Below are 23856 nucleotides of genomic sequence, written 5' to 3' on the forward strand. Positions count from 1 at the left end.
GACAGATGCTTTCCTTTGCTGACAAGTGAGAGCTATTAAACAGCTGTAGTTGTCCATTGCCACAGGCAAAATGTATGTTAGTACAATTGATCTTAAAGTTTACAGGCAGTGTTTTGAAATTATTTACTTTGTAAAATTTCAATAAAGGTAATTAAGAGCTGTGGAAGAGTCTTGACTTTGTAGCCCTAACAAGTGGGAGATGGGGAAAAAGCACCTGTCTACAACATCTGGGTAACTGCATTTGATACTACAAAACTTATTGCAAAGACAATTCCTAATTTACAGGGACTGACACTGAGAATTTAACAAACATGGTTAGCAAGTACTATAAACTAGGATGGCATATCCCTACACTATGAGTGTATCTACATGAACATGATCATCATGTCTGCTATGGATGTGCTGAAACAAAATAGCTTAACAGTTCCTTTCAGAGGAACAGCATCAACAGATACAGAGCAACATTAAGATTTTGAAGTAGCATTAATTGTACCCCTGGGCAAGTAAAGCCCTTAGATTATCTCCCCATTCCTCTTCCCCTCCAAGCCAGACTTATTCATCAGTATATCAGTTATCCAATTGTTGTCTACTCTGCAATTCTTGTTTCCTAGGATCTTACTTGCCTTTTTCAGAAAACAGGTAGCACTAAATTACTGAACAGTCACACCAAAATCTCGTTTACTATCCAGTCAAGCCAGGACACATTTTCAGTGGTCACTCAAGGAGTAAGGCAATTCAATCAGTTATCTTTAGAATTCAATCAGTTATCTTTAGAAAACTGTGCTCAGTAAAAGGTAAACCAGACATGTCAAAACTTACAGCAACTGGCATTAACCCACAGACAGACCAGTTTCACAGGAGCTGTCACTGGCACTTGGCTCCATGCTTAGTTTCCTATGGCATTGCAGTTTAATTGCCACTTATCTCTCTAGCACAGAATCCAGGAGGATTCTTTATCCCTCAAGGTATGTCATAAAAGCACTCTGAAACATGAGCACACATCAGCACAGCATCACTTGGAAAAATACTGGTCTGAATGATAAACTTCTAATTAGAAGTGTCAGCAGCCTCCCAGCTTGTCCTGGTTAACTTGCCCTGATTCTTCTGTCTCTACAAAGGAGAAGTTCTTTCACTCTTATCAAAAGGTTCAAGTGGGCTCCGAAGAGACATGAAACAACAGGTGTTAATAGCAACTTTATTGTTCCACTGGTGCAAAATCATGATACTGAATAAACTTGTGTAATGCATTTTCCCCTAAATTTACAGTAATGAAGGTTATACATATCTATATAGATTGCAATTTCTCTATTTTTTATACTATTTGGAACAAAATTATCTTGATAAATATGCCCTGTGCACAGTACTGGCCCTCACTGAATGTCACAGAGCCTTAATATGCAAAATATAACTTCTGTTTTTGAACATGGTACTTTAAAACTCTCCAAACATGCATTAATATATTCTAGTTTTTAGGGAAAAATATTACACTTAGTCTTAACTTGCATTAAAAGAAAAGCACAAGCAGAATTTGACATACAATAATCCCAAAAATCTGATGCTCTGTAAGGATCGGACACAGTTTCAGATGACAGTCACTGCCAGTTTAGAGCTCTAATGTTACAGAAGCAACAGTGAACAGACAGAAGAGAAATCAGAACCGAAGAGCCCTACCATGTCACATGGATTTCAAAGGAAGTTTCAGCCATGCTAACTGATGAAACCTGTAGTTGCTGGTCCAACCTTTCTAATTTGTTAGAGTACTCAACACAAGTGTTTGAAGTGCCAGACTGAACACATGAATGTTAACTTGACATTTCTGAAAGGCACAACCTAGGAATCTATCTTAAAAAAAAAACAAACATACAGTATGTAAATGAAAACAGGTACAGGGAGTGTCTACCTAAAGAACAAGACCTTCATAAATTGGCCCCTCAGATTCTGGTGATTCCCTCCTCAGACGCAAGTGCTCCAGTGTGTTGTGAAAGTGTTTGTTAATTTGTTCTGTTTCTTCAGTAGACTCAAGGTTTGGGAGATCTTCTCTGATCTTCTGTATAAGCTGATTCAAAACCTGAATTGTCACCTACAGAACACAGAACAGGAGTCATCAACATCACCTTTGTACAAGTGCACAGACAGTAGTTTTAAGAGACTTGTCTCTGAACTATTTGTATGGGACAGTTCTTCAAAATATCGGTAAGACTGTATGCAGACAAACTCTTGGGGGCTGCCTTCTCTTGCTCCTCACAGAACCTTTCCAATTTCAGTTTTGTGGAAGTTCTCCCATCCAAGCAAATGTAAAGAACTTAAATATTTATCCTGATGGCTTTGTAACTGCTACCACAGCATTTCTTTCCAATGTATTCAAGGCAAATTTAAAAAGCTATAAACAAATGATGCACATAATCAGACTGTCTATGCACTCTTAATTGTTTTTGTACAGTCAATATGGTAATGTCATCTAAGCATCTCATCTAAGTCCCAGCAAGTTTTGATATAATAAACATTTCAGGTATCCAAGTCTCACAGTATTTAAGTTCATAACTAAACTCCAAACATTTGGCATTTTCCCCCATGTAAGAAGAATGAAGTTTAATCCACAGTTTTACTTGCATATCAAGAATTGACTAGTCTGTTTTTTAATCACCAGAACTTGTGCCTCTTATGACAGATTACAGGTTGAGCTGAAGAGATGTAATTTGGGGCATAATTGTGAATAAAGAGCTTAAAGAAATGTTGTTTAAAAAAGCGGCAACAGAGAATGGATTTCTACTCACCGCCTCATTTTCCTTTTCATAAAAATAGATATATCTATTCAGAATTTCTATGAAGAGCTGGACTTGGAGAGAAGGGTCCATGCACTGATTTGCTATCTTCAGAGCCTTCTTTAGGCATTCCATCACTCTTTTTCCTCCGTGAAGCTAGAAGGAAGAATCCAAGTTACAAGAAATAAAAGAACTTCAAGGAGCTCCAGTCTCTCTTCCCTTGGCAACATATGGCATCTCCTGGGGGTCTGCCACAGAAACACAAAACTACACAAACTGTGCAGAGCAAGCTGTCATTGAAAGCTTTCCTTGCCTGACTGCCACCAGTATTAGACTTTTTTTAAAATCAGACAGTAACATGAACAGTTGTTGAGAGACTTCAATTATGAGATCAATTAACTCAATTTTGTAACATGTACCATAAGGCATACTTTGAGAAACATGTTTCAAACACTGCTCTTTATAATAACAACAGCTTATGTGACAAGCCCTGAAGAACAACAGCATTTTTTTTTACCTTTACCTGCAACAACTTATATCTTTAATTTGGAAGTTTAGTAGTTCACATGCAAGCACAGCTACTGTAATACACACATGCAAAATGGAGCCTGTCTTAAACTAGCTGACACTCAGAAGCTTGCCTGGTACTTCCACCCTTAAATTAGAATTTTCTCCCTTTTGGTATTTACACAGTTCACACTGCACTGAGACTTAAAAATGTCATATATGAGTATATATTCCAACCAAATCTATATCACAGATATACCTACTTTAGAAGTGTCTTCAGAAGAAAGGCAGAGCTGTTACTGAGGTAGGATGTGCTACACTGTTGTCACTTGGTTCTTACCTCCTCTCCATTCTTGTCAGTATTTCGGCCAGACCAGAACAGATGGGCACAAGTGCTCACAGCCCGGCACTGGTCTGGCTTTTTCAGGAGTTTAGAGGCTGCCAGTGCACACTGAGTCCTCAAAGGCTCGTGGTTCTCCTCACTGAAGCACTTCATCCTCTCAAATGTCCCAATTATCAAGGTGATTGCAGCCAGCTGTGCTTTTGAGTCACTGATTTCATCTTCATATAGAGAGAAGGCCTAGTCAAGGGAGAAAGTAAGACTCAATCAGAACACATCAGGAAAAAAAAAACCACACCTGCTAGTGGCACAGCAGGAAACTGTCCAGTTTTACATTTGTTCAAAGCTTCAGGCAGGAAAAAAGATCTTTCATTTAGAATGTTAAAAATCAAGTTAAATCCACAGACCAGAAATAAGTCTTGCAAGAAATACTATTCAAGTAGTCACAGGAAAAAATGTGATCCCACATACATTCTAAAGATGGGGTTTTCCTCATTTCAAGCACCTGTTCAGATAAAGAACTTCAGTAGCAGAAATAATTCTTGAAGAATATTTGGTTCTTTGAAACACACAAACAGCAGAGCAGAGGTTGAGTGGTAGGTCAGTGATGACAGAGTAGGTAAGAAAAGCACTTGCACTGCTGCCACATGGATGAAGAATCTTCAGAGAATAGACAAGACTAAAACCTTGAGTCATATCTCTAATACAAAGTACATGATTGTCATGCTGCTCTCATCTTCAGAATGGAGCTACAACAGCAACTGATCCAAGGCAGTGAGCAAAGGCTGAGTTTATCAGCAATTCCATTTAAAAACATGCATTAGTAGCAGTATTAGAGGAAAGATTAGGACAAAGCTTACAACGTGGATAACATGAAATACATTGGTTCTTTATCTGATGGGGAGGAGGGGAAGGTTTTTGCAACAAGGCTTAAGACCAAGGAACAAGTTCACATGGATTTTCAGAGTAGTTTATAATAGGTTTCAATACCAGGATTTTAATTAGCAAAGCCCAGCATAGCAGTTGTGAACACTGCAAATTTTAGAGAACTTCCTAAGAGCGTGGTCAGGGCAATACCAGCTGGATAACAGGAGCTGGGAGGCAGAAGCAGTGAAGGAGCATTTTATGTTGAGAAAGCTACACTCCTCCAGTGAACCAACTGCTCGAGTAGGAGGCAGCATTGCAACATACCACATGTTGTCAGACTGAGTACTCAAACCAGTAGCAATGGAGCTTAATCCCACAGCAGCCTGGGAAGCAAGAAGGAAGATGAGGATTTTCTACCCAGTAGCATTAGCCATCCATCATTTCAAGTGTTTTAATCACACTGGATGGTTCAGTGTTCAGGAAACCTATCCCAGCCAAATTAAAGGTAGTACATGAGACCAACTGCAATAGTTGGACACTCACCTGGGACATGAATTCATAGGCCACAGTTTCGTGATTCTCAAAGCCAATCTCTCCCGCAGCCAGTGCTCCCTGCAGGAAGAGACGGAGGGGCAGCTCTGCCAGCTCTGCTTTGATCAGAGCACTGATGGTCTGATGAGCAAACGAGAAGATCTTCTGGCACTTCTTTTCCCATTTGTCATCCTAGAGAAGAAAAACAAGTAAAAGCTTGAACAAGAGTATTGCTATAGGAAAAGAGAACCTGAATTGTACTAAGATCTGTTAAGTGCTCCAGCCTGCTGCCCTCTGATGCCACTCCAATCACTTATTTACTGAAGCAGTAACGAGTGCCCCAGCAGTTCTGTGTTGACCTCAGTGGGTATTCACAAAGTATTTCTTTAATTTACAAAAATTTCACACCCATTTTTCCTACCAGCTCATAGAAACCTTCTTCAGAAGCCTACACTGAATTGCAGCTACAACAGCTATGCTTAGAACATAACTGAGCAAAAGCCTAATTAGTGAAACAGAGAAAAATTCTGTTCAGTCTGGAGCAATCAGAAGTGGAAGAGAATATTAAAACCTTCATTTTGAAGAGCATTTTAACAAACAGCAATTAAACTTATTTACCCACAATAAGAGAAATACATATTTAAGCTAACTATCTCCATAAGAAAGCATTAAAGGGCCAAATGGATCAGTCATCATTTTAGTGTGCAGTTTTGCAACTACTGTGTAAGTTAACCTATAAAAAAAGCACTTGTTTTTAGAAACATTAAAATAGTGTAGCTACAATTTAGAACTTGGTGAATTTCAATATCCACACTGAAATCAGCTTCATGCCATCACTTGTCTGGTCTCCAGCAAAAGCACATCATCAGTTACCCTCATCAATAAACAAAACTAGCCCATTTCTGCTTCACCATTTCTCAAATGCCAAAGTAATTTAATATGACCTGATAAAAATCACTAGATTAGAAAGCATTCAAACCTCAAGCAAAAATCTGCCTTGAGCAAAAAACCCCAAACAACCAACCAGCATTCTGCATCAAGTGTTAGCATACTGAAGCCAGACAAAATGCACTTTTAACAAAGTCCAAAAAAAGCAAGCATACCAGAGAAGCCAAGAGGTCAACTTACCACTTTGGAGTTCTCTTTGTAGCGAAAAGCAAGCTGGTATGCAGCAAAAACCAACGGGGGCAGGGTAAAACGGATCCGCTGGTTCCCACCTGCACCAAAGTGCTTCCGGGCAGTGTTCAGGATCTAAAGCAGAGGCACTGTAAGCTTAGAGAATTCTTAAGAGAGGTGTGTTATTTGCATCTGTAACTTAATCTCTATGGAAAGACATGGTGTTATCAACAGATAAATTACAGTATTTTGGGCGGAGTTGAATTTAAGTTAAAAGTTGCTTTACTGGAATTAAATTTGTGCTGTCTCTGTAGCTTTTTATGTGGTATCAGCCTGAACTTTCCCTAGAGCTGCTTAATAAGTGTTAGGCAACACTTGCTGCACTGTATTAACTGCAGATCTGTTTTGGATTGTGCAGCCAGGTGGAAGTTGCCTGAGCTTGCATTTAATAACGACATCAATACATTCTGTCCTCAACTCAATGGAAGCTGCAAAAAGGACCATTCCTTCTTACAGCACCTGTGAGAAAAGTAAAAGGAAGAAAACAAATTTCATTAAACTAAAACTACAGTGCCACATTCTGGTCAAAACACATGCAACTTTTGCCATTTTCCCCCTTGTTTAGTTTTTCATTATGCTCATTAATGACAGCTCCTTTCACTGCCATTCTTAGTTTTGGGCACAAGCTGCACAGATTTCATGAATGTGATGCTTTTCTGCCTTATTGCCTGTGTGCCGAGCCTGTGGAGACAGGCCAAGGAACTCTACCTGTTTGTACTGTTAGCTTCTCCCCTTCCCCTTATTTTGGGAATATTTCCATCTATTGATGTAATTAATCATGTAGTCTCATAACCAGAATTCTCCAGAACAGCAAGAACTCCAAGTATCAGAAATCAATCAATCTCTTCCACACAAGCTAAACATCACAGTAGTCATTTATAACAACCTGACTGCTTTTCAAAGGGGACAAAATTCAGACATGCTGTATTTTACACTAGAAGTTCTAAAACCAAACTAAAGAAAACTTCTACTGGAGATCAGTTATAGGGCGGGGGTTTTTTGTTGTTGTTGCTTAAGTGTCAGAACAAAGCCACTACAGCCAGGTATGACCTTGCTTTCCGGTCACAGCAGTGCCATTACCACTTTGAAACAAGCACTGCAAGTGAAGCTCAGTGTCCAACCCCACATATATTTTTAGACTAGATATAGAATTCATGTAAATAACATGAATAAATAAGAATCTGTAATCACCCATTATACACTGTATTAGCCACTTTGGCTAATACACTTTGACTAATGTGTTTGAAGTTTCATTCCTTATCTCTTCTATACCGAATGCATAATTTATTGTGAGATACTGTGAAAGAGCTGTGAAAAGCCCATAGGCTTGGACTATTTCCTGCTGCTCCAGTAATGTAGAAGAATTTGATACAAGCATTCATGATGCTCATCAAGGAGTTATTCAGCATTTTTACCACAAGGTGTTAAGTAGCTTATAGAATTCTACCCAAAAGATAATCTGACAAGTCCTCTGATGGCATTTAAAATACATCAACTCCCATAGTGCCAGCATTCCTTTGAGGGAAGCTTTGCTCTCTATTAGCGAAAAAAAAACCCCAAACAACAAAACACAAACCCAACCCAAACCCTCAAAACAAAACAAAAAAACCCCACAGAGGTATCCTGGCCCTTCCTACATGAATATGGTATTTGCCAGCTGTAATCAACCCATATAGCTCTTGAAACTAAAGAGGATCTGACTGAACTTCCTGCCTTACTCCAGCAATATAGAGAAATAATGCAGCCAATGACCAGCAGGTCCTGAAACAACTGTCTCCAATTCTTATACATACCTCAAAGCCATGCTTCTCCCCATTACACAAGTTTCAGCAAATCTCAACATTTCAACCACAATTTTTTTATACCACATTTTAAAGCCCAGCTACATGAATGCCAGTAATGTTATACACAGTTCCTACTTTATTCTGTTTTTCTATTCTCACTGTTTATACAGTGTGATGTTGCTGCAACTTCAGATGAGAATCAGTCAATTGTATTTCAGGCACACAAACTGTAACTTCACTGTAGTCCCTACTCAGACCTGGCTCGGACTGGAGCCAGTGACTGCTGCCATCTGTAGCAGAGTTCAACTTCAGCACACTTGTAACCAAGCAGCAGTACACTACATGCTGTCTGAAGACCATGTACTGACAGAAATTAAAATCTCTGAGTCCAAACATATTAAGTTGTATTTTCTCAGGGATTTTTGTGTACTTTGATACCAAAAGAATGCAAATGGCACAATACTCCAAATTCCACTTGCTGACTTTCAGACAGATGGTCATATGGAGTTGTCAGAACATCAAGAGTTTCACAAACTAATAGAGATAGTTGTCCAGTCATGGGATGAAAACTTTAAATCAGCAAATGCTTAAGTCCTCAACTGCTTTTTCCAAATAATCATGCTACCATTGAAGGTGTCATACACAGTGTTTGTGACTGAGTTTGTAGTGCTAGATTAGTGATGCCCCAGCTCCCAGCTTCCCCTGAGCCTTGGCTAGTCAATAATGCAAGAAGTGACAGTCAGAGCACAGACACTCAGCACCCCCAGTCCCATACCAGGTACTGCTGGTCAGGGTCATCGGAGCGCAGGAGGTGAATAAATCTTCCCACAAGGCTCTGCTCATCAGCAAAGTCCTCAGGGTCAGGATCTTCAGCAGGCTGATCTGGTTGGTCCTGGATCAGTGTGGATACCAAATTCATGATAGCATCGACCTGTTAAAGGCAACAGAAGCTCTGTTTAAAGCAGAGTAGTCTACAGGCATAAGTTGACAGCAACTGGGAACATCTTTACAGCCATTCATAGTGTTGATGCTTTAGACATATGTGCCTTACTCGCTGGAGAAGGGTCCCTCTTGGCACAAGTGGGATGGGACAGCACAGCAGTGCAGAGGAAATTCAGATTCCAAAAGTACTATCCAACCCTCTTTAGGTAGTAGGCCTAGTTTTCAAGGGATTCAGGGTGTCTGTTCAAACCTAACAGCAGCAGTGTCTAGGCTGAGGTTGGGTAAGATCAGAAACAGTCTCTAGGTTGAGGTTAGGTAAGATGTGCAAAGACATTTAAGAACATGAGGAGGAATTATCAAGAGGGATAAAGCCTGTGCCCAGATGGGGAGGCAGGAGCACACGGGTACGAAGGCTGGGAAACAAAGCATGCCCTGCATGAAATAACTTAGTATGTGTTTTCAGGTGTTCAAATGCTATTTTAAATACCTAGAATTTCAAGTAAACTTATGTCATACCTGTTCTTGGGACACAATTTCTGTGTTATAATCCAATACATTGCTAAGCACGTAACAACTCATGCTCTTCCTGGACTCGTAATCAAAGTATTCAAAGAGTGGGTGAAAATGTTTTAGTTTCAGAACTGTCAGGATATTGTTGTAAGTATCAACAGGAATTTTCAGAAGTCTAGTCAGTTCCTTTGAAACAGCACTGCTTGTTGCAATACTAAAAGAAAATAAATGCAAAAAACACAATTAATCCATAGTTCACACATGTAGACAGATTAAAAGCCTGCCTCAGAATACCAATTCTGAGGCATACCACAACAACTAAGCAACTTGTTGCTAGGGAGAGAGGAAATAAAAGTCTCAAAACAAGTCATATCTTGTTCTTTAGGACATATAGGGGAAAAATACATGTTTTAAGTTGCTGAGAGCAGAAGCACAGACTGTGGCTGCAAATCCAGCTGTAGACTGCAGTGAGGGATGCCTGGATAATGACTACACACAGCTCAGCATGCACATTGTGTAGCTGTACAGCTGCACAGGGGGATTTATGCACAGGTGAGCAGTTAGTCAGCAGTTTACCATTACTGCTTTTGGGCCAAGCTGTAGACAGTTATCTCACACACCCAAAGCAGGTCTCTGCTATCTCACCAAATGTGGTGCAATGCACAAGTCCAGATTTTAGGTTATTAACTGCCATGCCAAAGAGAACTTAAGAGACATTTACTTACTGTTCCAGATTAAGTTTATTGAATATTTCCACGGTTGTCTCCAACACCTTGTCAACATAGTCAACACGGTCTGGGTAGCATTTCATAGCCAAATTAATGAGAGAAACTTGCAAAGACACCACATCCTCTGAGGGCATGTCCTGCCGAGACTGAAATTTAAGACAGCGCTAAGCTGATACAAAAGCATGTAACTTGGCAAAAAAATACCCCAAACCGCATGCAAGAATACCCAGCATACCTGTATAACAGTAGCAACCTGCTGTGAAAAGATGTCAAAGAGTTTGATATCTGCTGGGATACCAGGTCCATCTTCACGATGTGCAAATAAAGCTAACCTGGTGACATAGCAAGGAAAGCAGCTTGGTCAGCACAGTTTTTCCACTCTGACACAGACCAGAAAGAGGTACTGGCAGAAAAAGCAATTCCTTTAGGTATTTTTGGAAGCTCTATTACAAGCAAAAAGGAAATTAATGGAAGTCAGAAGCCTTACCAGCAACTGAGCCTGGTATCTATCAGTCCTGGAAAAGAGTCTGACAGAAAAGGCAAAGTGAAGAAGGAGCAATAAGGACATTTCATAATCCACATTCTTCAGCTAGAAGCAAATGTTCTTTCCAGCAGAGAAAGAGGTATAGAGCAGGCTGATGAAAGAGCAAATATCCTGCACTCATTCAGTGATATTACTGAAATCAGATACCCAATAGCATTCACCACAAAACAGCCTTCAGAGGGAAAAAAAGCCACAGAAGAAATACGCTGACTTAACTACGCTTTGTCTCTAAAGACAGACTGACATGTTTGGGACTTCTATTGTTGGCAAAGAACAAAATACAAAGTAAACTTGAAGTGGAGAAGAACACCCTTTTTTGGGGGGTGGGGGAGGGGAAAAAGGCAAGCAATTTCTGTCCAATAAGCATTCAAGAGATGATGAGAGGTATCTCTATCTGTAAGGGAACAAAGTCATGCCAACCACCATTGCTGCAGAAATTAGATACAAGGTAAGAAGAATCACTAGAGGAAGGCTAGCACCTTACCAAAGCTGCTGCTTAAGGAGCTCAGCATTCATGTCTTGACTTTCTAATTGTTGAGATTATTCTACTCTGAATTAGAGAAAGAACTATAAAAATATTTAGGAAAAGGTAGCAAATTAAAATTTTTGAGTTATTTCTTACAGCGTTTCTAAACTTTGATTCTGAATGAACTTTGGATCTGAAACAGAAACAGGTAAGAAAAGGTTGAGGTGCTAAAAAACTTCACTGCCAGGAAAAACAGACATTGAATTTATCTTATATTTCATAGAGTGGTAAGAAGCAGACTTCCTAACATCAGAAAAACAGTGCCTTTTCTCAAAGGGACAAGGCAGCTTATCTTGGCAACAGCTCCAAGTGTAAGGCCAGCATGCTACAGAGTAAGAACAAGTTGCAGGCAGATGGCAGCATAATTAAAAGCCATGAATGGTTTAGTAAGGCAAGAAAGATCCCAAAGCAGCAAGACTATTTGCAGAAAGATTCCTTTAGCAGGAAAGCCCCATAGGAATAAGAACAAAATTGTCACAAGTTTCTCCAGCAGTCAGTGATGTTCAGATTCAATTATCCCACCCCAGCTGAAACAAAGATGAGAAATGCCAGCAGGTACTACCTACATGGGGCAGCTTCCCATCTGAACTACACAACACTGAGCAATTGCTCCTAACAGCTCCAATCCAAACACAAGAGCAACATGCTCCCTACATGCATGGATTCCAAGGACAGATCCACTCATTTCCTCCAACACTTGCATTAACATTACAGTCAAAATCACAAGTTGCCATGCTACAAAGATAACCATCACACTGCCACCTTTCTGCCCTTGCCCTGTGTCAAGTGAAGCAGCTCTGGATGCCTTCAGTGGCCCAAGAAGCCACAGCAGTGCAAAGGCTGGGAGGACAGCAGGGTCACTGCTAGTCAGTCACTTACTGGTGCTTGTAAGAGTAAGAAGAGAAAAACTTTGGCATTACCTCCACAGTAAGTTAAGTCCTCAGAGCAGACATGACAAAAGAAGCTACACAACAAAATCCTTCTCACAAAAATGACATTGCCACACTGTCATGTAAGAACCTGGCAGAAGATCCTGTGATCTCTGTTGAAAGTAGGCTCAAGATAGATAGTCTCAAAAATCAGGTTGCTATGGGCAATGCTTCTTGGGATCTGGGTTGTTTCGGGTTTGGGGGTTTATTGTTTCCTTGTTTTTTTTTAAAGGTGACAAAATTACAAAAATTCTCAGCCATGGCAGCAAAGTGTAGGAAACCAATGAACTCCTGTGAACACCTCTGTGCTGCTTCTCTAGCAAGTGCACAAATACTAGAAGATTTTTCCAATAAAACCAAAGTCTTGAACAAATAAATTTGACATAACCAGGAGAAAAACTACAGATCTGGTAGGCAAAAAATTCAAGATCTTAAGGTATAGCAGTCATGCTCAGTATACATACTCCATCTCCAGGCATCAGAGGAGCTCAAGTAACCCTGCCCATTGCTGAAGGCCAGTGGGACCCAAGATCCCCATGGTCACTGAGGTCCATACATTAGTACATGGACCAGATATACAAAGGCAAATATGTTTGTGTGCAAATGCAAAAAAAAAAAGAAAAAAGGTTTCTTTGAGGCTTCAACAAGCCATGCAAGTGCACTTCCTGTCTGCAGAAAGAAAGTGCAGGTAGTCACTGATAGTCTGTGTTGCTTCCTTTCAAGATATAAATCAAAACTTCAGTTTGGTCTTAAAGGTCTTTTCCAACCCCAATGATTCTAGGATTTCTCCCCCATACTGGAATTCACTGCAAGCAGTAGCAGTACCTCCACAGGAAAAAACACGTTTCTGGGAGAACAGGCAGGATGCTAGTGGCAAGAATTAAGAGGGTAGTTCCATTTCTTACTAGCTCCTTTCTGAAGAGGCATTATGTTCTCTAATCAAAACTGCAAGGTAAAGTATCCTTGATACACAATTTAGCCATTGGGATCTTCAAGTTGTCAAGAGGTACCTCTGACCAATATAGCTGTCAAAGCAGAACTGCTGCCACTTCAGAAACAAAACTGGTCAATAATAAATGGGTTATTTCCTGGCTAAATCTGTTTACAAGTTTTAATCAGTCCATAAAGCAGGTTTCATTGGAAGTTGTAACAACAGAGTCCAGAGAGCAGAAGCTACAGAAATAATATTCTTCACAGCTTGAATTACAGCTGATAGAAAGATGGGGAAAGAGTGAAGTTAAGTGATATCACAAGTTAATACACATTCAAATAATAAAAGAATTATCATCTGCTTGTGCACAACACAAACTTAATTTTGAGCCAACTTCCACCCCCTCGGTCACTCACCTGTCAATTAAAGCAATAATTATATTTTTCACATTCACATTTTGGTGCAGCTCAGCACAGGCTCTGAGAAATGGGTTCAGGGTTTGGAGGTGAAATTCATCTGGGAAAACCTGAAGTTTTAGATCAATAGTCATCAAGTTATAAACTGAATTTGCCCATTGTCACACAGCAGTAAAATGCAACAGAATAACTGTAAAGTAGATAGCCACATAGTAAATACAGTCTGGCCTATGAAGCTGACCTTGACTGGGTAAATGCATGAAGCAAGAGATGTAAGACAAGTGGGTAACTTGAGGGCTCAGCTATCTATTACAACTCAGGCACTGCTGCTCAGATGCTTACAAGCTTCTGCAACAGAAGGAGCACAAAATGGATTCATGTCCACTCTGCCCATCTGGTAAAAAAAATACAGGACAAGCCACTGTGTAAAAGTCCCAGGGATGAAGTTTTCCAGTGCATGAGGAAGCTGTCTGAATCTGACTAAGTATAGAGGTGTCCCTGTGTCCCATCACTGCAACTGAATTTAAGCAGCTCACCTGTATGATGCACTCCATGAGGTACTCCTGAGCTAAAGCATCTCTACAGTTCACAACCTGCTCCAGAATTCCTGGCAGAACAATCTGGAATAGGGAAAAAAGTGTTGCAGTGATTTTACAATTACTTTCCAAGTTTATATTTACATATGCATTTAATCCAAGCAAAGCAGCATTTCTAACAGTTCTCAGCTTATTCTGTACATAAAGGCTTTCTGATAAAAAGTCTCACTTTTTTGAAGTTCCATCCTTCAGAGAAAAAAAATCTACTGGTCTCAGACATCTGTCCCTTTAATAGACTATGTAAGCTTTGATTTATTAAGTCAGTGTTACTAACTTTGCTGGCACATACCACTGCTCGGGGTCTCAGCAGCACCAAAGTCCTTTTCAACAGCTATATGGTAGAACTTACATGGGACAGACTTTTAGATAATATATTTGCTTCACTGTCATTTCCTGCAACAACAGTTCTCTTTAATGCTTTGGGAAGCATAGCCTCATAACTTGTAAAGTCTACCACAGAATGCTGTATATGTACACTACCCTTAAACCAATGCCCTATTCTTCAAGTAAAGTGGGAGTCAAGAAGGAAGGTTTTAAAACCAATTGTCAATGTTACACACAACCTTATAGGAAAAATGCATGAATCATGTCCTTAGCCTCACAACACATTATATACCTTCATTAGTACTCAGAACTTTGCCTCAGGTGAAGAGTTTTAGAAGTACCAGGATTACTGAACTTTTGGCATAGTTATAACACTTCCAGCTGCTCATCTGAGAGTACAAACAAGTTTCATTTGGAAAAAGTTAGTCAGAAAGGATGGACAGACATCCCACCTGCTTATATCGCTCCACATTGACACCTTCCAGCTGGCTGAGGCGAACCAGGTTTGTTCCCACCAGGATTCTCAGTTCCTGCCTTTCACGCTCCCTTTTCTCCCTGTCCCGACTGTGGCCCTGGTGCTGCATCCGCACCCAAAGTTTGTTCATCTCAGCAAAGTTCAGCAGCACAAAATCCATTGAATCACTGATGTCTCCAGTGGTTTCTTCACTGCAATTGATAACAGGTTAAGAACAGGAAAAGCTGGTCAGAGGTATTCATCCTTCCACCCACTGGTGAACAGAGCTTTTAAGGCTGGAGGAAGTGTGTGGTGGGATATCTGAGTTCATAAGAAAGGTTCATACCCTCACTTGTAAGAAACCTTAGTTCTGCTAGGGAATTCTTAATGGACAAAACACCTGCCAAGTTTCTACTTCTCTCCAATCTGAAGAAAGTCATACGGAAAATTTAAATATGCTCTGTTAACAACAATAATTCTACCAAGTTATAGCCCATCCTTCTTACTCTGCTTGCTCGCCTTCATCTGGTAAGATATTCCTGGTACACTGCAGGAGATAGTTCCTAAGGAAGAGGCCTCTAAGAGGATGCTGTACTCCACGGCACATCTCCACCAGGTCTTTCAAAATATCTTTCCTGGACTGTGGAAATGACTTGACATAGACAACACCTACAGTTATCAGGAGATACCTGCAAAAAGCACAGAGTCAAACAATAAATCCTAAAGTAACAACATCACACTTAAAGGCGACAGTTTCTTTCTTCCATCCTGGCAGGATTACCAAACCACAAAAAAAGCAATAGAATATCATCTAGGTCCCAAGATTTGGGATCTTTAGTCAGCTTTCAACTCTGTTCTCCTTTGCTACAGAGCACAGCAAGTCAGAACAGCCACTTGACCTCATTACAGTGCTTGATACCTTGAATGTGTAAATGCTCAGCATGCACAAAGTTCTGAATGCTCCCAGACCAGCTTGTCTATACTTCCAGCATCCCACCAAGTTGGAAAACAGCTCTGGCACATACAAGTAATCTATGATGGGGAAGCAGCTAAGCCTCTTTCACACTGTAGTCCAGCAGGATAGGAATTAAGCTCTTCAGAACCCCCCAGGCCTGCATTCAGTCCTTCAGCACCTCTGTTTTAGACAAGAAGCAGAAGGAATATGGGAGAAACAAAGAACTGGTGCTCCAGTATATTTGGACCCCCCTTCAGCTTAAAAGCATACAGTGCTCAGAACCTTCACGTATTTGGTTTAGAGCCCTCAGCTCTCCCTGCATGCTCCTCTGCCTCACCATGGATGTGCAGAGAACCTCCAGGAAAGCATCAGAAGTGTTCTCCAGGGAGAACTAGAGCCTGCATCAAGCAGGCAGGAAGACAACTCTAATCATGACACACAGGGGTAAAGACATTGTGGGAGGCATTAGCCAAACTCAAGAAACTGCATGAAGATGCAGCCTGGTGTGTCGTAAGCTTCTTCCTGGCATGAACATAAGGGCAGGAATGAAAAACTTCAGTACCAATCAAAATCCAAGTCCCAAGACAGATTGTCTTGAACATGTTCTGCAGCCCAATGGTCACATATATAAAGATAAGCCTTTCAGGTTTCCAGTATAATTTCTGGCATTAAACAAAATATATTCAGAAACACAGATTCGGGTAAAGTTACAGAAATCTTCAGCTTCCTTCTCACACTTCTTATTCTCGTAAGAGGCAGATGGCTATGAGGCATCTACTGTGTGTGAGAATCTAAGATCCAGACCCCCAGGTACAAGTTCATTAACAGGTAATAGAAGCAGTTAATAAATACATAGTCTATCTCATTGATCAGAGTGTGGTACTTGGTTAACCTTCACTGACCAGCTCTTTACCCAAAAGCCAACTTTATTCCAAGATTAAACTGCAAAATTTAAGTGCTTGGTCATGTGCAAAATTAACACATTGGCAGGAAGAACTGACCTTTTGCAGCTGCATTCTCAGCCTAATCTTAGAAGTCTCACAGTAATCCACTCAAGATAGCAGAAATACTATTTGCCATTGCAAACTGAATTCCTGCTGTCAAGCAAGGCAGAGTCAATCACTGAACCCAGAGCCTGACCACTATCCACCAGTCTAAAACAGAAAAAGCAAACAAAACCAGACAGTAACATACACACACTTACAGTCTTGGAATGATATTTCCTGCGTACTGTACTAGCTCATAAAGGTCTGCCACCTTCCTTCCTTTGGCAAATTCATCTGTTAGGTAGACTTCCAAGTAGTGGAGCTCATCAGAAATTGCCATGTCTTTTTCTCATAGTTAAAGATTTTAAGTTAGAATGTCTCGAACAGATTTTCATAGTAATTTGCTCATTCACACCATGGAAGAAAGATGTTGTACCAAATACAACCATGCCCAAGCAGGCAGTACTTCTGAACCAGTAATTGCTGTTGGGATAATTGTGCAAAATTAACCCCAAACCTTCAATCATAATTTCTAGCATATTAGAAAAGGGAATAAAACCCCAAGCTACTAAATCAAAACTGAGCAAATGAATGTGATTAAACAGAGTATTAAAGTGACGGCATACTATGCATCACAAAAGATTGTCATCCCCACGTGGAGAAAGTAGTATTTGAATACATTCACATTCTATTCCCAAGTCTCTTTAAAAGGCTCCCCTTCTTCAGAGACCACAGCATGCAAAGTAAATACATCGAGGCACTGACTCAGAAGCTAATATAATGATGAAGGGCAAAAAGTTAGTTGCTTTTATAGATTTTGGAGTAGTATCCTGCAAGCAGAATTGTTTCACAGAGTTGATTTTTTAGATCTAGATTCCTGAAACCTCCCAGAGGAAGATATGAAAGACATTAAACACCTGCTTTATACCAAAGAGAAAAAATTAACTTATACAGTGAGCAAATAAGTGTGTATTCTCCTACAATATATATAGATAATTGAATACTGAGGAGAAAAGTGCTAGTAAATACCTGAGATTGACAAGATACCACTGTGCCAACAAAAGCAGATGGACATTTAATTCCCAATTCAACATTTCAACTATTAGTTTCCTCTTCAAAGGATACAGAGCTCATAATAGCTCTTTGGAGATAACATGGAAGTCCGCAGCTCCCCAAGCATGTTGGAAGCATGTTTCAGAGCATCCATGAGCTTGTTTTTGTCCTTTAGAGGAAGAAAGAGAGAACAGTCTGTTAGACATAATGCTAGGTAACTGCAGGATTTTATAAATCTACACTTTTATCTTTTTTTAAAAGCAAGCAAAGATTAGGTGAACATCAGGAAAGCACCAGTTCTAATTAAGTCAATTAGTATCTAGCTTGTGTTATACTGCCCATGCTAATTAAGTGGAACATTACATCTGGAAGTGATAAGACATATGTGAAGACAGAGCTACAGTAATACATCATAATACTCATGGTACAAATATCTGAAATCATTTTGCTTATGCAGCGATCCCCACCCACCTCCCAGGTTCTCTCCAGCAAGCAAAACAGAATGGATTCCTCTCCTCCAAATCTGTTCTGCTGCTCTGCTCAGATCTCAGTAAGAAGCCTCTAGCAGACAGGCAATTCACACTGCCATCATCTTCTTCCCCTACTTCTCAGCCATGAAAAACACCCTACTGAAAGCCACTGTTTATTAAGGTTGCATCTAACTTACATTTCTGATGCATATAAATCACCTGGCATCACACACACAAACACAAACCTCTAATCTCCCACCTATGCATACTTGTTCAACCCATCATAAGCAACAGCAATAGGTTTTGAGGGAGAACAAAATGAATTGCTAGTGTGATCCACTTAGTATATTTATATTGTCACTCAATCACTGATAGCAGTGAAAAGCTCAGCTGCAGCTACTTCAAAGATTTCAAAAGCATTCCACAGAGTACAAAACTGGAAGAGGTGTTACTTTCCTTGCTACTGTCATTTGGCTGCAAAAACAAAGCTAGCTTGGTTAACCACATGAAAATATATGGGAATAGTTAAGTCTTCATTGCAACTTTAAGCAGTTTCTCCAAATAGAAATAGGCTTCTCAAACCCAAGAAAGCTATGTGTGATGACATTATCTGCCTGCATTGGCTACAGTTTCAAGATAAAATCTCAGCATAACACCAGCCAATGGTGTTTTCCAGTCACAGAAGAATTCACACATCAGTCTACAGTTAATGACTGCAAAATTTATTCCATACAGCAGGCAATCTATTAGCAGCCTCACAGTCTGTAACTGACACCGAGAAAAGACTACGTGGAAAAAACCCAACAGTATGGTGCACAATAGTCTCATAATACAGTTCCATATAAAATGAATTTGAACAATAACCTTCTGGTTATTGCTTATTCTCAGTTTAGGCTGACTTAAATACAAGCAGAAATTATAAAGGTACATCTTTTAATTTATCTTGTCAAATATTGGAGCAAAATCAGGAAGACACATTCAAAGAATATTCAAGGCTCACTCTCAATGAGCAGCTGCCTCATTTATTTGCAAAGCCTCTGACACAAAGGTGCATAAGGGGTTAATTTTCCTCACAGCACTAGAGATTGGTATTGATTTACTGCTTTATTACTAGCAGACAAGAAGCTTCATTGCATTTTAAAGTCCCATTCTTACCAAGCATCTCTTCATCTGGAAAGACTGCACCTTCACAGCCTGAATGGCTTCATCCAGGAGTTTTTCCTGTTCATCCTGAGGAGATTGCTGCGTTGTTGGCTGGAAAAAACAAACACACCAACAAAACAAACCAGAACTCAATTATTTTTATCAAGCTGTTTACGACCTGATGAAAACAGGGTTCCCCCAGTTTAGAATGCAGTGCAAGTGACAGTGCAGTGTGAGCACTCAGAGCTGACAGAAATAGCTCTGTGATGTGTAAGGGAGAAAGTTCCAGTACTCTGCAAAAACCCGAGGGCAGGTTACAGGTAGCCTGTGAGCACCATTGCTCCTTGGAGTGCAAAGCCATGGAGGCAGAGCAGGGTCAACTTGTCCCTTCTCATTTAGAGGTCAAGAACCCAGTGCAAGTGTCTGGCAAGGAAAAGCTCCAGGAGAATGAAAAGATGACTATGCCAAGAGAGACTGCTGTAACTTCTTCCCACACAGCTTCAAAGCAATGCCCAGACCACACACACTGCCACTGGACAGATGCTCTCCTGTGCTCACAAGTCACAAGTTCTCCATTAACTGCTGTCTGAGCCACACAATTCTATTCAGGATGAGTTTCAGATAAGCAAAGGATAAAGTACACTTAAATGCTTTCCAGAAGGGAGAAGCTACTGGCAGAAGGCAAGAGAAAACTGAAGAGAAGCAACAACTCTTCATGTCTCCTACCTGTCCCAGTGACTCTCTTGCCTCTCCTCAGAGCCACATTCTACACCTTCAACTGATACTTCCAATATCTTTCAACTTTCCAAGGATCATACTACATTTTCTTATAGTATTAAATAAATCCATTGCTTACAGCCATAGATTTCCCCTCAATCCAGCTATAATAGACCTTGTCCTGCAGCTGCTCCCTTCCCTCTACCAGATTAATGAGATTAATTTCTAAAAGCATCTTGAAGTTATCCACTAAGATGTCCAAATTTACTTAGATCACAGCCCCTAATGCTCTCCCCACCTGCTCTCAGCCTTCCTAACACCTTACAAGGAAAAGCCACCATCCACCTCTGGTTCAGGCTCACAACACCTCATTAAAGCATCTCCACCTCTCCCGGTCTTGCAGCTTGTTTTCAGATGGTCTCTCTGAAATACTGTCAGAGATAAAAACACTGATGTTGTATCTCAACTACATCTTCTCTAGTCTTGACAAATACCAAGTACACAGTGATTTGCACAGCAGGTTCTCTGAGCCTTCAGCTTCAGTAAATTCTCAGCTATTTATACTTTTTTCCTCCATCCACTGCGTTCAGAAGGTTCCTGGTCCTCTCTTTTTAACTGCATTTCAGAAACAAGCTAGCAGGCCATGAATTACATCGCCCTAATGGTTTTAAAAACTTTATCTTCAGTACCAACTCCCACACACCCCACACTTGGAGTCCCCATAAAGTATCTTTTGAGGACTGAGATGAAAATTGAGGTCATCTTTAAAACAGACAAGTTTTAGTTTAACACCGATTTAATGGTTATAGAGCATTGCACACCCTTGTTATTCCCCATATTTAATTGGGTTCTTGTTCTGCAATTTGAACCTCCCCGATAAGAGTCACAGACAGTATCTCCCCACTATCCTCTTCCACATACAGAGTGCCCTGCAATGCTGTTCTTGTCTTCATCACTCCCTAATAGGCAGTGAAACTCCACTCTTAAAATTTCCCAATCACCCAGCTGGACAAAACCAAGGCTGATCTGATCCAACACTGGCAACACACCTGCTTGAAGAAGGTCATACAAGATAAAGATTCCTTCCAACCAACACTTCTGACTCAATGTGCCTCAGTAATATTCAAACAATGCACAATAACTGACTAAGAAGTCCATTTAGTCAACAGAAAAAGCCAGGTCTGCTAATTAGAGTGGCTGCACCTCTTAAAGCTCTTTCTATATATAATTAATCACACAAAGTGCAGGTCTTCCAAAAATGATCTAAGCATAAGGCAAAAGCAGCAGCCATGGCTACATGACCCTATTTCCCAGGCAATTCAATAGCTACAAACCCTTAGAAAAACTCAAACTGTGAAACAAGTATGTTCTGCCAGCAGAAGTTTGCTCTAATTGCTAAGCTTTAATTATTCCATGACAGATCAGACTTTCAAGGAACAGCAAATGACAGTGCTGGGACTTGTGTGCAACAATCAATATCGAAACATCACGTAACAGACTTGCTGAATTATGTCTGTGCCAGAACATTGGTCACAGTCTGCAGTCCCCTGAACCCACAGCAGTGCTTGGGCGAAGATAGATCACTCCTGAGGTGATGCCATACACTCTGACTGCTGCACATCTCTATTAAAGCACAGCTAGAAACAATTCAGCAATGCCAACAGTAACCACAGCTTCCAAAGCCCCCTTCCCCTAATGGGCACTTACACAGCTACCAGCCCTGCTCTTCCATCCCCAGTTGTTCATGGGACACGTTTATAGTGCTGGGAGAGCAGTTTAGACTGTAAAACATCAAATAAGCTGGAAAACCAGCCCAGCTGATGGATAGTTTACCATTCACCTATTACTTCACGCCCCAGCAACATACAACACTACAAATGGGGCCATGAAGAGAAGGCTTTTTAACAGCAACACCAAGTTAAAGCATTTACTGAAACACACAGTATCTGCTGTGTTGGCTGATTCCATGTGCATTGGTTTCCTTACTTTTGATGTGAAAAACATGCTGGTTATAGCATAATGCTACTACAACTTTGAGACTATGCTTTAGATGATACCAACAATGATCTCAGCAGATATATCTATTTTCTTATAAAACTTTAACTATTGTCTTTTAGCAGCAGTTGGGGAAAAACTGGAATTTCAGAGCCTTCCCATTTATAATGAACCAGAGTCAGCTTTACATCAGATTCTGTCTGCATTAACAGAAGACACTGGCAGTACTTCCCTTTCTGCTCTCAATTTGAGCAGCCAGGTCCCACACCCTATTCAGCACTGCGACCATAGTCAGTGCTTGACTGAATTCATCAACAGGAGCATTTTTGTGTTACCACAAGAAGTTAACTCTTTTCTTCCGTATCTCTGGAAGATACAGAGAACTAAGAAAGAGGACGAAAATTAAATTTGTATCTGTATTTGAAGACTGAGAAGGTGATTGGTCTAAACAAAGATGTCTTTACCACAAGGGTACTGCACTTCATGTCTAAAGAAAAGGCAACTGGAGCATTTTACAGCAGCACAGACAGTGAGATAATCTACTACTACTGTCATAAGCATGTAACAGAAGCAGTAGTGTTGCTTGAGGTGTTGTTTATAGCAGCTTTACTTCTGCAGGAATAGAAGACATTTTAACAGCAGCACCACTTAAGTTCTAACTCTTTCTTACCTTTCCAAGTGTGAATATTTATCAGCTTACCCTTTTCTTTTGACTTCAGAAAGCAAGCTACTTTCAGCTTCAGAACTGTAGATATTTTGAAACATAACCTGGTTATTATCAAGTGATACACAAGATCACATTAAGACACACATATCCTGATACACATGCTTGAAGTTTGAGGATCTCTTGGCAAAAGGCATGTGAAGTGAAAAGAACATATGGCAAAAGCCCACCAGTGACATCCAGCAGGGCACACACTGAATTAGCACACAGTTCTTCTGTCAGACTCAATGCTGAATAAAGCTGTTTATGCTCTGTATCTTCCACTTAAATTAGTAACCTAGTAACACAAGATGGTATTTTCAAATGTTATTTTATCAAAAAAGCAACTGTGATGGGGAGTCCTGTGCCCATTTACGAGCAACAACCTGGAACACAGGCCTTTGAAGTGGAAGATACTTTGACACTGGACAAAAGCAGCAGTACTCCATAATCAAGGCACAGAATATCCTGCCTTGTACATGTACAATAAGGTATAATCTCCTGCATGAACACAAGACAAGCAATTTATAGCAATTATGCAGCCATTTAGACTTCAGAAATGCCTGAGCCTTACCCACACTAGATACACTGCAAATGTTGAGGAAAAAAGGAGAGTTGATGTGAAGGGTTTTCTGCTTTACTCGTTCCCTAATCTTTTCTCCTCTGAAGCGACAAGGAAGCAAGTGAGCAGTGGAGAAGGGACAAAGAACAACCTCCCACAGCTGCACCATCAGTTTCTGTACAAGAGACAACAGCCTTTTTCTAACTTTGAAGATAGCACTATCTTAAGTTACCACAGGCAAGTTATGGAAGTCACAACACACAGCAGATGACTTTGGAGGGGGAGTGAGGAAAGCTTGCTTTTGGTGGGGGATTTTGATGTGCTTTTTTTTGTTGTTGTTTCTTTCAGGTTTTGTGTCTTTGGGGTTTTTTTAATCGAGGCCAGTGAACCTTAAGTTGCTTTGGA

The 23856-nt window shown here is 40.3% G+C and overlaps 1 protein-coding gene across 1 annotated transcript; it reads right to left on the reverse strand.

Moving 5' to 3' along the window:
- Positions 1–1179: 1179 nt before the first annotated feature.
- VPS35 (VPS35, retromer complex component) lies at positions 1180–19585 on the reverse strand. The gene is made up of 16 exons (XM_027684885.1): positions 19487–19585; positions 17934–18030; positions 17027–17150; positions 15374–15556; positions 14866–15079; positions 14030–14113; positions 13494–13603; positions 10383–10479; positions 10145–10293; positions 9426–9633; positions 8743–8898; positions 6136–6258; positions 5020–5199; positions 3610–3849; positions 2775–2918; positions 1180–2080 (listed from the first exon to the last, which is right to left on the reverse strand). Exons 1-16 carry the CDS (start codon positions 19499–19501, stop codon positions 1901–1903), a joined length of 2304 nt encoding a protein of 767 aa, XP_027540686.1. The 5' UTR covers positions 19502–19585; the 3' UTR covers positions 1180–1900.
- Positions 19586–23856: the final 4271 nt, after the last annotated feature.

This window comes from Neopelma chrysocephalum, unplaced genomic scaffold (assembly GCF_003984885.1).
Source record: "Neopelma chrysocephalum unplaced genomic scaffold, ASM398488v2 Primary Assembly neopelma1_68, whole genome shotgun sequence".
Taxonomy (NCBI): Eukaryota; Metazoa; Chordata; class Aves; order Passeriformes; family Pipridae; genus Neopelma; species Neopelma chrysocephalum.

Bases quoted from the DNA above. Each gene is read 5' to 3' on its own strand.
- VPS35 (XM_027684885.1), bottom strand. The intron at 15,557-17,026 runs GTAAGTGTGTGT...TGCTTTTTGCAG, and splicing joins GGAAATATCATTCCAAGACT to GTATCTCCTGATAACTGTAG. The intron at 14,114-14,865 runs GTGGGATGTCTG...TCCCTATTCCAG, and splicing joins ATGTGGAGCGATATAAGCAG to ATTGTTCTGCCAGGAATTCT.